The 13,745-nt window shown below is 38.9% G+C and overlaps 2 protein-coding genes across 2 annotated transcripts; both read left to right on the top strand.

The window, feature by feature from the left end:
- The first annotated feature begins 72 nt into the window (after window positions 1-72).
- On the top strand, window positions 73-675 carry LOC140145529 (uncharacterized). The gene has a single exon (XM_072167239.1). The coding sequence runs from the start codon at window positions 73-75 to the stop codon at window positions 673-675; it is 603 nt and encodes a 200-aa protein (XP_072023340.1).
- Window positions 676-1,407: 732 nt separating this feature from the next.
- Window positions 1,408-2,651, top strand: LOC140145528 (uncharacterized). Its single transcript, XM_072167238.1, has 2 exons — window positions 1,408-1,655; window positions 2,147-2,651. Exons 1-2 carry the CDS (start codon window positions 1,408-1,410, stop codon window positions 2,649-2,651), a joined length of 753 nt encoding a protein of 250 aa, XP_072023339.1.
- Window positions 2,652-13,745: the final 11,094 nt, after the last annotated feature.

Genomic DNA, 13,745 nt, shown 5'->3' with positions numbered 1-13,745 from the left:
AAGGTGATGGCTCTCTCGAAACAAGAATTTTGGAAACTGTATCCGACCTCAGAAACTACCGCCAGGTACTAAATGTATAACGGTCTGCCCCAAATCCACAAAGCCACCATACCTCTCAGACCTATCATCTCGAGTATTGGTTCCATCACATACGACACTGCCAATTTTTGTGCCAAGATCATTTCACCTCTCGTTGGGAATACTCCTTACCATATAAAGAACACATTGGATTTTGTCAACAAAATAGGGGCCCTCAAACTCAGCGATGATGAGGAATTGGTTTCGTATGATGTCACCGCACTTTTCACCAGTGTTCCGGTTGAGGAGGCTTTGGACATAATCCAACCCAGACTTGAGAATGATACTACCCTTCATGAAAGGACTAATCTTAATCCTTCCCAGATTGTGGATTTATTACGTTTTGTGTTGACTACCACCTACTTCACCTTCCAAGATCAGATTTACCAACAAATTGAGGGAGCTGCGATGGGCTCTCCATGTAGCCCGCTGGTGCCCACCATCTTCATGGAAGCATTCAAGGAAGAGGCGATCCATACTTCACCCGTCAAGCCCTCTTACTGGGGAAGATATGTAGATGATACCATGGTGGTGTTAAAAACAAGACGATATCGACACCTTCACACGTCATCTGAACAGTGTCAATCCGGCGATTAAATTCACCATTGAGAGAGAGGAGAACGGTATACTTCCGATGCTTGACACGTTACTTCACCGCAAGTCGAATGGGTCCATCAAAGTTACTGTATACCAGAAACCAACTCATACCAACCAGTACCTGTCCTTTGAGTCACACCACCCGCTTCAACACAAGCGGCTACGAAGGTTGGGTTTACAACGTCGCCCAGCCTGGTAACGGTTGAGATTATCATTTATAATTGATTTTCAATAAAAACTCGGAAGTGATGAATGTTAAAAGTGAATTGTATCATATGAAACGATCAAGATCAAGGATGTGACGAATGAGATTACCATTTATTTATCATTGATGTTCAATAAAAACTCGCAGATCAATGATGCAATGGGAATATTACGAAATTACTGAAAGTGAATCGTATCATATAAAACGATGAAGATCAAGGATGTAACGGATGAGATTACCATTTATTTGTCATTGATGTTCAATGATGATGGTCACAAGATTGGACAAACACAACTCAACATAATTATTATGTACGTATATACAAGAACATTGAGAATGGAAGAATCACTTGAATCATTGCTAGACGAACTGAGAGACTTCAAATGGGACATAATTGGTCTATTTGAAACAAAACGAGAAGGAGAGGGCATTGAAGAACTCAAGGGAGGTGCTTGGCTCTATAACGAAGGAAAAACAGGCAAACAAAAATGCCAAGGGAATTGGATTTCGTATCCACCGTAAAGGACATGAAATATTACTCAGATAGAGTGATCTCTCTTATCATGCTCATAGTACAGTTGACAGGAAACAAACAGCTTTGCGTAATTCAAGTGTATGCACCAACATCGGACTACGATGATGAAATAGTTGAAGAACTATACGAGGAGGTAAATAAGGCGATAGAAGACAGCAAAGCTGACTACACCATAGTAATGGGTGACTTCAACGCCAAGATACGAGAATGTCAACCTGGAGAAGAAGCCATCATGGGAAAGTTTGGAGTTGGAGAAAGAAACAAAAGAGGAGACATGCTACTTGAGTTTACTGCGCAACAAGGACTTATCATTGCTAGCACATACTTCAAGCCCGGGGGGGGGGGGTTCTTCCTGGTTGAAGGTATACGGGGATGTGCCACGGTTTTGGGGTACCTTTTCAGCGATTTTGGTATATCGATGGGTGGGTTGTCAGTGGAGACCAATGCGCCCAATTGGGCGCATTTTGGCAAATGTGCCCTTAAAGCGCCCAATTATGGCAAATTTGGGTGCTTTTTGGGTGCTTTTTCTTGAAAATTGGTATACTGATGGGTAGCAAAAACAGCAAAAAGTAGGTATAGAGAAAGTCAGCATCCGAAAGTCTGCGTGGCACACCCCCGTACAAAATTTTTCGAAGAACCCCCCGGGACTTCAAGAAACATAAAAACAGGTATTGGACCTGGGAAAGTCCAAACGGAATTACAAAGAACCAAATAGACTTTATCCTTAGTAGCCAGCGTGAAATTGTTGAGGATTGTTCTGTCATCACGAGTGTAGACATTGGTAGTGAGCACAGGATGGTCAGAGCCAAGATACACATAGACAGGAAATTGGCAAGACTCAAAATCATCAGAAATCAAAAGAAAAGCAAGTTGAACATACTGAAACTGAAGGAATTGAAGAATGATTTTCAACTGGAGTTGAAAAACCAATTTGCATGTCTGGATATAGAAAATGCAGATAAAGATACCAAATATGAGCTTATATCCAATACAATAGTGGAGGCAGCTGAAGAAATAGCGCCAAGAGAGAGAAAGACCAAACAGACCACAGAGGAGGACAAGGCAATCGAAGAGTTAGATAAGAAAAGGAAAGAACCTAGAGAAATAGAGGGCAAATCACCAAAACAGAAGATAGAATACTCGGAACTAGTCAAAACAGTGAGAAGGAACAGACGAGAAAGAAGTAGAAAGAGAAAAAAAGCAGCTATCCTAGAAAGTGGCAAGGGACCAAAATAGATTACAAAAATGAACAGCAAGAAAACAAGAATTAGCTAAATGAGACAAAAGAATGGAAGCATCACCACAGACAGAGAAGAAATTCTAAATGTATGTGTAGAATTCTACCAAGAGCTGTACAGCAGTAAAGCCGATGAAAAAAGCGGAACCAGAGTACCCACAACATCAACCGATGACACTGAAGTACCAAATATAACAGTTAGAGAAGTGGAAAGGGCAGTAACACAAATGAAAGACAATAAAGCACCTGGACCAGATGACGTATCAAGTGTCATTTTTAAGATAGGAGGGGAGAAGATCAACAATAATAATATAATAATAAAATCCTGAAAGACAAGAAGATACCTGAGAAATGGAAAGAGGCAAAGATCATTCTACTTCATCAAAAGGGGGATAAAGCAGACATCAAGAATTACTGGCCGATAAGTTTGCTTTCTCATGCATATAAGATATTTACCAGAATAATCCAAAACAGGATCCAAAGAATACTAGACGAAAAGCAGTCGAGGGAACAAGCAGGATTCATGGCAGGTTACTCAACAACAGACCATCTACACGCATTAAACCAACTGATTGAAAAGGCGAATGAATAACAGCTAAAGCTTTGTGTAGGATACATAGACTATGAAAAGGCATTTTATTCGGTTGAACATTCAGATCTTTTTGCAGCCCTAAGAAGAATAGGAGTCAATGAAACCTATGTGCTCATCATAGAGGATATCTACACAGATGCAGTAGCCACGCTCCATCTGGACAATGATGTGTCAAATCATATTCACATAAAGAGGGGAGGGAGGCAAGGGGATATACAATATCACCAAAAATCTTCACAGCTGCCATGGAAGAGATTTTTAAGAAGTTAGACTTGGAGAAACAAGGAATAAATATAGATGGAGAATGGCTGACAGACCTGAGATTTGCAGATGATGTTGCTTTAACAACAACATCCGTCAAGGACATGAAGACTCAACTAAATGGTTTGAGCAGTGAAAGCAAGAATATCTGTTTAAAAATACACAAAGGGAAAACAAAATTCATGACAAATTTCGAAACAAATGAGCCCATTGTAGTTGAAACTGATGAGATAAAAAAGTGGAAAGCTACAAATATCTTGGCCAGACTGTGAAGCTGGAAGACAACACGAGAGAGGAAGTACTAATCAGAATTAAGGCTGGCTGGAGCTGCTTTGGCAGATATAAAGACATTCTGTTCTGTGTGATAGAAAACAATCAATGCTATTAAGGAAGAGGGTTTTCAATCAGTGTGTGCTGCCAACAATGACATACGGCTGCGAAACGTGTACAACAACTAAATACCTAGAACAAAAACTGATAACAGCACAGCGTGCAATGGAAATAAGAATGCTGAATATCACAATACGGGACAAAATTAGGAACTCGTATATCAGAAATAAAACCAATGTCAAGGACATACTGGAGAAAATAAATGAGGCGAAATGGAGATGGGCAGGACATCTAGCAAGATCAAATGATAACAGGTGGACAAAACGACTAACAGATTGGCAACCGAGAACAGGCAGAAGGGGAAGACAAAAACGCAGATGGCGGGACGACATCGCATCTTATATTGGCAAAACCTGGGCTAGGATAGCACAAGACAGAGAACAATGGAAACTTCATGAGGAGGGCTACAGCCGACATGGGCTGACGTAGCCAGCAAGGCTAAAGCCATGATTTCTCCGTGATACGGAAAAACGGAAAACAAAGAAAAGTGATAATTTAGCAGTAATCAACCATTAAGCAATCCATTCTAGCATTTATTCTTGGCCTACGATGCAAGAATCTGGCCGATACAGCTATCGGAAGTACACACAAGACAATTGATGATGCTCAATTTTAATGGGGATGTAGAAAGAGTACTAGCCAAATTCTTTCTATCTCACTCTTGAGCATGGTCACTACAAACCTTAATGCACCCGTCGCAATTTTTCTTGAAACCTTCTATGTCAACAAAATGGAAGTCTTCCGATAGCTCCTTGAGCCACTCTTCAGTGAAGGCTCACCAGCATTGATCACCAGCAAACCTGATATTATGAAGCTAGGACTGAAAATTCTAAAATAGGTTTCACTAACTGGAGGCCATGCCTGAACCACAATGTGGTTACTTTAGTTAACTGACCCCTCTGTCGTGAATGGCAGCTTGACAAACTAAGAACAGCGTACAGGACACAATCCGAGAACAGTCACATTCCTACCTTCAACCTTCTTCACATGATGACTTGCCTCAATTTTGCTATGATATATGCCTATGATTGTACTTTCATTTGGCAAATGATCTGTCATCAAGGTTCTCACTAGATCTCAGAAACAGCGATGAAGACCTTGCACTATGGTGACCAAGTGATGATCTTCTTAGGGGTGGGAGATCCACGTGCTTCCACTATATGCTCTCGTAATTCCGGTGATTAATGTATGTTTTATAACCTTTAGCCACTTAAAAATTAAACTTGCCTCGGTCCTCTTTCTAAGTGTATAGAAGGTGTGGACCTGAATATGTCAATTGGTATCAAATTTGTATATTAAGATTCGGGGACCCCTTCTAGAAGACAACCTGGAATACCCAATGTTAATGGATTAATGTTGAAAACACATTCAACAGAGTTGTCATATTTTGAGGCTATCTCATCTTTCTTTTTTGGCTCTTTATCCATTATCAATGCCACTGTACCAGCACGTATATCGTTAGTGGTGACGTCAGCAAGTCTTTTGGACCTTGGATGATCTTCAAGGACGCTCATTCCATTCATGAACTCTAAGAACTATTTCGTTGCTGTTGAATATCAAGGACTTCATTACCATTTACAGCAACTGTACATTGTTAAATTTCATCGTTCGGAGAAATTTCCATAATGACCCTGTATTCACTTCTGGTAGTACCTGTGAATTCATGGAGGTAGGCTTCCTCTAAAGAGTGTGCTGCCCACATACAGTGATGCAAAATTATAATATCTTTGCAGTAATGTTTTGAAGGAACAAGCTTTCAATGAGACCAAATTCAATACATTGCGACAAAGTAGCATACCGAGTTCTATGAACTTTTTGACCGCCCCTCGTATAATTAGATAAGACTAATTACACTTTAAAAAACGTGCATGCATTCACTTTTCAGTGCTTTATAATGTAAAACGGAAAATCACGGAATCGTCCAATTTGTAACACGGAATTTAAATTTTGTAACACGGAAAAATCATGGCTTTAAGCAAGGCAAGGCAAGGCAAGGTGAAGACATTGAGAAAGTTGATTATTTAAATACCTTGGTCTTATTTGTGACAGTAACATGACTTGGTCCCACTATGTTGATTTAATTCCTTCCAATGTTTTTAAAAGATGTGGTGTAATTAGTCGTGTTAAATATTATGAAAAATACATACATTATAATTAAAAAACTTTCTGGTGCGCATAATGTTGCGAATTTGCCTAAAATGGCGGATTTAGGGAGGCTGAATTTGAGCTTTGTGGGAGACACAATTTCGGATTTTATGGAAAATTGTTCTGTTATTATCAAATTTATAGGGGTTTGAGGTGATATTTCCTAAACTTCGTTAGCAATTGGCATTCATCACAGTTGAAATACACTTGCAATGTACCAATTTTTTGAACATGGGAGGAGCTTAAAATATCAGAAAGTTTGAATGGCCCCCTGGGGGGTCAAATGTTATAAATCATCATCAGAATATCGAGACTGTAATGGAAAGATAATCTGCAAACTGATGCAGTTATTTTACGGTAAATGGTAAATAATGGCGATGTTAAACTTTCTCTAACATTTTAATGACTTTCTTTGTTGCTTGTTGACAATCTGGAAAACAACCTTGTCGACAACAGTCCTAAATCGAATACATTAAAAATGCTGAAACTTGAATGTAAATTAATTCAATTTTTGGTAATTCGCAGCGAGGGATGTTTAGTGTGTATGGCGAGTGGAAAATCGCTCACTAGAAATCGAGTTTGGGAGAGCGGTGGCGAGTGAGAGCCGGATCGCTCGCACCAAACGGCAAGGCCTGTATGCTACCATAGACCCTGGAAGATCTTCCAGGGTCTATGATGCTACAAAGATCTAAAATGGTTAGAGGAACCGCAAGGTCAAAGTTCGTAAGCCTGATTATTCTTCATACGTAGGGGTTGAAGGCCGTGTTGGAGAGGTTAGGCGTCATTTCATATTAACTCGTTCAAGTTCATTAGTGTACTTATAAGATACTTAGAATATGCAGAATAAATGCTCAGATTTGGAATCGAGTTGTTGTGAAATTGGCTTAAGAGTCCGTACAGGCAAAAACGACTCTTTGCAAGAATAGTTGAAGAAAAATAAATATTAAATACTAAACATTAACTAGAAGTATCTCTATTATTGAATAGATTTGCACGTGATTTAAAGCCATATTATAACATTTGCTGAGGAGAACGCCCTCAAAAAAAATTTTAAATCAGGTTTTTGCACGATTGTAATGTACTTTAGTAAACAAAGATTCTCTGCAAAAATCAAGACTTCAGGTGCTGTAGTTTGGTCAAAATCCGAGATTTTGAATAAACCGCCGGAACCGGCGTTTTATTATTACGATGGAAATATTAGTCGAACGCGTATTCGATGTCAACACAGTACTACGTACACGGCGTGCGGGACACACACACACATGCCAGAGGATCGTACCATATTACAACCGCCGGAGTAACATGCATTGGCGCTAGTAGTAAATTCCAATTTTCTTTGCTTTACCTCACTTGTTCGGCTCAAAATTAAAAGGGGACATATCTGACAGTAAATGCTAACATTTTATTGAAAATGAATACTAATCTATTTTTAAAGAAATGTTATAATATGGCTTTAATACAAAATGACAGATGCAGGTTCCAAAAACAATGCATAAGTTTGAAAGATGCTTCTTCTTCATTGCATAAATCAAATGATGTTGAATTTTAAAAATTTCGTATGAGAGAGAATTCCATTGGACCATAAATCTACACATGCTAGCTGCCGCAAGCTGCGTCTCGCACCGTACCGATGAACCACCGAAACCCGTTCAAATTATCCTTGCAAATACATGTAAGAAGTATTTTAAATAGCTTTAAATGAATCATTGGAAATTATAGGAGCCTGGCATAAACGGAGAATGTTCAAATTAATTTCAAAATTTAACGACGTGTAAATGAAAGCAATATAAATCATCAGTCAAAATGAACATTGGAGTCGGCAAATCCCGGTACGCTTCTGTCTCCAAAAAGTTGACAGCCCTGGGGTGTGGGAATGTCATCGGCATTATGATTTGGCGATTTGGCACCCCCTAGTGGTAGCGCCCGGGGCACGTTTCCCCCTTGCACCCCTAGTTACGCCACTGCTCGTGTGTCTTTCCATGCAACAGATTTATTAAAGATTTCATGCACTGTCCCTTGCTACGTGACCACTGACCAAAGTACTGCAGCATGTGTGTCCTGTTGTCAGCGGTATTTCTTTTGGGTCAATCCGTGCACCCCATTCTTTAGTGTGCGTGTTTGTCTTACCAAGTGACACGCAAGATACAACGGTAGCACCATTATTTCAAAGGCTGTGATTGTTTTGGTGTTTGCCTTTTTCAGGGTCCAGGCTTGAACTCGATATAGGGAGTAATTTAGTGCCTGAAACAGTCTGAATTTGACTTTGACTGTAAGTGACCATGGTCTTTAAGTAGGTTTTGGGTTTGACTAAATTTAATTTTGCTTCTTGTTACTAGACTGGATCCTTCAGTCTTATCAACAACTACGCACGGTCATCGGGTTGTGCTGTTGGTAAGGCAACGTGAAGGATTGTGGGTAAATAAAAGGCGCCGCCATTAGAGGCCAGATGGATTCAGGCTATCTTGTTACTGCAAGCCCCGGCTGCAAGCCTCCTTTGCATCTCATTTTGATGTGTCGTTGTTATTGGAGCAGGTAGTCATTGACTTGTTCCACTGGTTCGCCATTTACCTGCATGTCAATATGTACCTACTGCTTGGGACACAACAGGAGTTTGGTGTTCTTTACATTCGTATGTTTTGGCAGCAGTATCCGCAGGTCATCTTAATTTTTGGCAAGGAGAGCCACGTCATCTGCATACCTCAGGTCAGTGATTTTCACTCCACTAATGTTGATCATCAATATCAATAGAATAAGGTATATAATAATTTGTTATGCAAAATGACAATTTTCTGACCCCATCCACACAGACCCCTTGTCTAAATACTTTATTTTTTGCCCCTTACCACGATTGTATAGCCCGCTCGTAACACACTAGGATCCACACCATGCTCATATATCAGGGTACATTTCTTTAACCCGATTACAGTTTATACACGTTCATTGAATGAGTTGCATATTTAGAAGTAAAACCCTTTTACCTATTATAATACCGAGGGTCGGTCAGTCAATAATGAAAGTTGTCTTATGACCCCATATATGGAATATTTTCAAGGCATTTCTCTATGATCACATAATCATTGTACCCGTGTCCCAGATAGCATTACAATCTTGGGCCGGGATTGGTACAATATTAAAATTTTATTGGCCCATTATTAGATACAATATTGTACCAAGATGTTTTGCCCATGGGCCCTGGATTGGCCCAATATTGGCAATATTTAAATTGGCCAATATTGGGCCACTCATGGCTCAATATCGAGATCAGTACTGGGCCAATGTCTAACCAATATTGTTTTCTGTTGGTAATTCGTTGGCATCCATTTGTATGCCAATATTGTACCAAGATTAGTTGCTCATGGGCCCTGGATTGGCCCAATATCAAGGGGGTGACACTAACTTCACGGTTGTTCTATTATCAACGCAAACCTATGACAAATCCCGCTGGTTTGCTAGTTAGAAAATGAGGCCAGTTATCGATCGGTTATGAATTATTAATTTCGATCCCTTTTAGGGTTGGCAAATAACGACGCCGTTAGTTTTGCGAACTCTGCCTGTTCAATGCGAGTAGCTAGCTTGAAAGTGCGCCAGCTAGCAGAGCAGGGAGCAATCCGGTGATGGCGCACTAGTATTTCCCATCAGGCACCAGTGATTTGTTTTTACAGAAAGTCTACTAATTTGATAATGGAATAACCTTTCGCAATAGTAATGTCGAAATTAGGAATTGGTGTCAATAATACGACGGTAGTGTATCACTTGAATTTGATACGATATTCAGCTAGCGATTTAGCGATAAAAAAACCTTTGACCACTGACCTGACCTGAAGCACGTGAGGCGCCATATTCGTTTGTTTTTATTTCCTCGTGTGATAATAAATATCATTCAAACTATAGTTGTCGGCCGTGAACGTAGTTTATTACTGGCCTAAGAAGTTTGTTTTTAAAAACAAGTAAATAATCATCACTCACCGTTCTATTTGATCTTGTGGATTTCCCAACACGTAATAAATTGAAACGCCACTACCGGATTGCTCTCAGGTGGTAAAGCGGGCGCACTTTCAACCTTCCATGATGCAGTCATGTCTACAGTAGAATTCATCTCGACCTTTGCAGGACTTAACCCCATTAAAAGCTATTAAACCAAGATAACACTCATTGAAACAGCTCAACTGATTAAATCGGATCTTCTCTGGCTGTGCACATGTGACTGTTTTCATGTGCGATATCGCAATAAAGTTTGTATTATAGCTTCAGTTGGGTAACCGATTATAAAGGAAACGAAAGGAAACAATGGTATGTGTCCTTTTGTTCACGAAATGAGACAATGGCGTGCTTTTTGTAAACCAGCATTCTTGAAAATGAGCAACATAATGATTGTTCACTTAACACGGTTTGGAAATAATTTCTTCATATTTTTGGTGTTATCTGTCGTTTACATATCCTTCCTAAAACACAAAAGTACGACCCTCTCCAAACACCTAAATTAGCTAAAAATTTAGGACATGTTACAAAACTATATTGTCTAGAATTTTAGAAGAGTACTTTTAATATTGGCCGGTTATTTTTCACACAGCGACGTTAACTAGGCAATGTACTATTACCTATAACATTAACTAAAACACCAAAGTACGAATATTTCCAAACATCTACATTAGCTAAAAATTTAGGACATGTTAAAAAACTATATTTTCTAGAACTAGTACTTTTAATATTGGCCGGTTATTTTTCACACAGCGACGTTAACTAGTCATATCCCCATACTTTTAACGTAGGGCTATTTGTAGAGGTCACGCGTCAATGGGAAAGAGCACTGTGTATTGTGTATAGGAAAACGGACAGTAACTGCAGTATGCGAAGCTTGATATTCACTGCCGGTAGTAATATTAATTAAGTGATGTCACTGATGTGCAGCGTTTCTGGAATAGCACTTGCATCGTGCATGTATAATTTGAATGTAGCTTGCTGTATTTAATATGTGCATGCATATTACAGGAGTTTAGGCCCATCGAATAAACAATTGAATAATTTAGGAGATAATCAGGGGCTGTGAATAATTATGAGTCCAGGGTAAAATTGGGGTGAGAGGGGTGCGATTTTGGCCTTAAAACGCTTTAAAAGGAAGAACAACTTTGTTGATTTGGGCCTCCGTGGTGAAATAAAGCTTCCTATCTTATCCTATCCTATCCTATCCTAGGATAACCAGGGGGGGCGGGTACTTGGATTATTTTTCGAAGGAGATGTGCGGCCCGAGCTTCCGAACCCATAACCATTTCTAAGGGTCACGATTTTACCGAAAATAGGTAGGCCCCTACCCATATCTAAGGATTTTCAGGAAAGTAAGGACCCATATCTAAGGATTTGAGCTTGAAAATAGTAAAAGCAATACGTTTTCCGGCACACATAGCACGGAAAATCTAAAAGGGAGACCCATGTCTAAGGATTTTTCGTGGAAAACCTTGTACGTGAGTCCCCCTCCCTGGGGAGGGGGGGGGTAATAGTAAAGGTCCGGAAACGCTTATGATATGGAAATTTTATTTTGAACAAAATTTCTTTAATCACTATTGACGGTTTCGCCTACCATGGTCAATAATGAGTAAAATATCGGTTTAGTTAAAAAAAAAGTTTTTTAACTGTAGGCCTACATCTACAAATCTGATGTATTTAATCATTATTTGGGATCCCAATAATTTGAATGTCCAACAGGGGTGGTCACAATATTTTTGGCAGGCTGAGAGGGGGAAAGCGATTTATTTATTTATTTATTTATTTATTTATTTATTTATTTATTTATTTATTTATTTTAATTATTAAGGCTTGTTCAAGTAACTCACTTCTAACATTTCACGCACTCACTTGCACAGGCTCAACAAATCAATCAATCAGTTCATTAATCAATCAATTCAAAAACAATGAATATGAATAAATTATATGATATTCAATTTCGATCAATAGACATATCATATCAAACCATCAAACAATGAATAAATGAACTGATCGACCAAGAGCCCTTTTTTCTAAAGAGTGTGAGTGAGTGATTAAACAAAATAAATACATGCATAATTATTTACATAAATAAACAAATAAAGAAATAAAAAAAATAAAAAAAAAATAAATAAATAAGAAAAATTTGAACAATTGGTATCGTAGCATTGCATTCACAAAAACAAACATTGCTGACAGGAGGACTCGAACCAACAATCTTTGCATCACCAGTCTGATGCTCTACCACTGTGCTACGACGTCGTCTAGTGGTGAGGATCTAGTTTTTAGCCTATACAGTGTTCGTCTGTGACAATGCGGCCTCGTGAAATGAATTTAAAGTTATTTTGATATCAATCTTTTTTTTTTCAATAGAGCCGTAACATTTTGTTTAAAGATCTTAATTTTTATTTTCTTTAGAGCAGAGACAAATATTTCCCCTTTTCTACAATTTGAGCCCAAAATAAGAATCTACTTCTTTTATTACTGATTTAATGTTACACGTTTCACAACAGATATTTAGCTGGCATATTGGTCTTGCACTGTGCTTTTTAACCGGGAGGTACCGAGATCGATTCCCACCTCTGCCTGTAATTTTTTTTCAAGCCTGGGAAATAATAAGTTTATTTGGCTTCACAACGCTAAATTATTCATGACTTGCCCAACCTGGTGGCATAGATGAACTCCTGGATGGGGCAGCTTTAATTAGCATGAGGCCGCATTGATATGTAAATAGCGTATTGTTATTTAAATTTGTGCCCAGACGTATTGAGGGCGACAGTCATGTAATCCAGACGGAGAATGGCTGCATATGCCGGGCATGTCAATTTGCTGAGTGAAGGCTGATAATCACCTTTCTGTATAGGTAATAAGCTAGTATATTTCGTGTACCAGTTGGTTATAACAAAAATTAGTATCATATTAAATATATTAAATGTATAAACTTTGAAAGTTACATGAATTTGAAGAGCAGAGCTTCGAAATCTAGCTAAGTCAGGTGATGTGAAATTCTGCTGCGTGACCCCCTCTGCGTGGTAGAATTATATTCATAAAACATTGAATTTAACAGATATCATGGGCAGCCAACCACGATTTATCAGCATTTAAAATATATGTTAATTAACAAAGATAAATAATAAAGAGTACAAATGGCAATTAACTAGTAAACAAGCCTGAAATCTTAAAATGTTGCCACGTGATTTCCCGAACACATGATATGTCACCATGTGACCACTATTCAGATTTACCGTAAATATTTGGAGTATGCTTGCACATCATGCACATACACTGTGCATTTCTTTACCTTCGTATAAAATCAATAATTCATGCTGGGAGCCAAGTAACATTGTCTGCTCAGCGCAGATTGGTATTTTATTTTACTTGAGAGCATAATAGAAATACATAAAACGAATCATGGCGCCATGATGGAAGGTCAGGTCGGGTATCAAAGGTTATTATAACTTAAATACTACGGTACTTGTATTTCCCACCTTGCCTCTGTCACATATTTCCTTCATATTATTGACAGCAAGTCCTAATTTTGACTTTGCTACTGCAAAATGTCATTTCATATCAAAGTAGTAGACTTTCTTTGAAAAAACATATCACTGGTGCCTGATGGGAATACCCGCCCTTACGAAAATGGCACGCAGTTTTTGAACGCATGCAGCATGCAAGCAGCACGCGTGCCGCACCGCATGCAGCACGCGTGCAGTTGGTAGCGTGCGGA

The sequence above is a fragment of the Amphiura filiformis genome, unplaced genomic scaffold (assembly GCF_039555335.1).
Source record: "Amphiura filiformis unplaced genomic scaffold, Afil_fr2py scaffold_354, whole genome shotgun sequence".
In the NCBI taxonomy this organism is placed as follows: Eukaryota; Metazoa; Echinodermata; class Ophiuroidea; order Amphilepidida; family Amphiuridae; genus Amphiura; species Amphiura filiformis.
Note: the sequence above shows the minus strand (reverse complement) of the source record. Positions and strands in the feature narration are given on the sequence as shown.

Bases quoted from the DNA above. Each gene is read 5' to 3' on its own strand.
- LOC140145529 (XM_072167239.1), top strand. From the start codon at position 73: ATGTATAACGGTCTGCCCCAAATCCACAAAGCCACCATACCTCTCAGA.
- LOC140145528 (XM_072167238.1), top strand. From the start codon at position 1,408: ATGAAATATTACTCAGATAGAGTGATCTCTCTTATCATGCTCATAGTA. The intron at 1,656-2,146 runs GTTTGGAGTTGG...TATCCTTAGTAG, and splicing joins GAAGAAGCCATCATGGGAAA to CCAGCGTGAAATTGTTGAGG.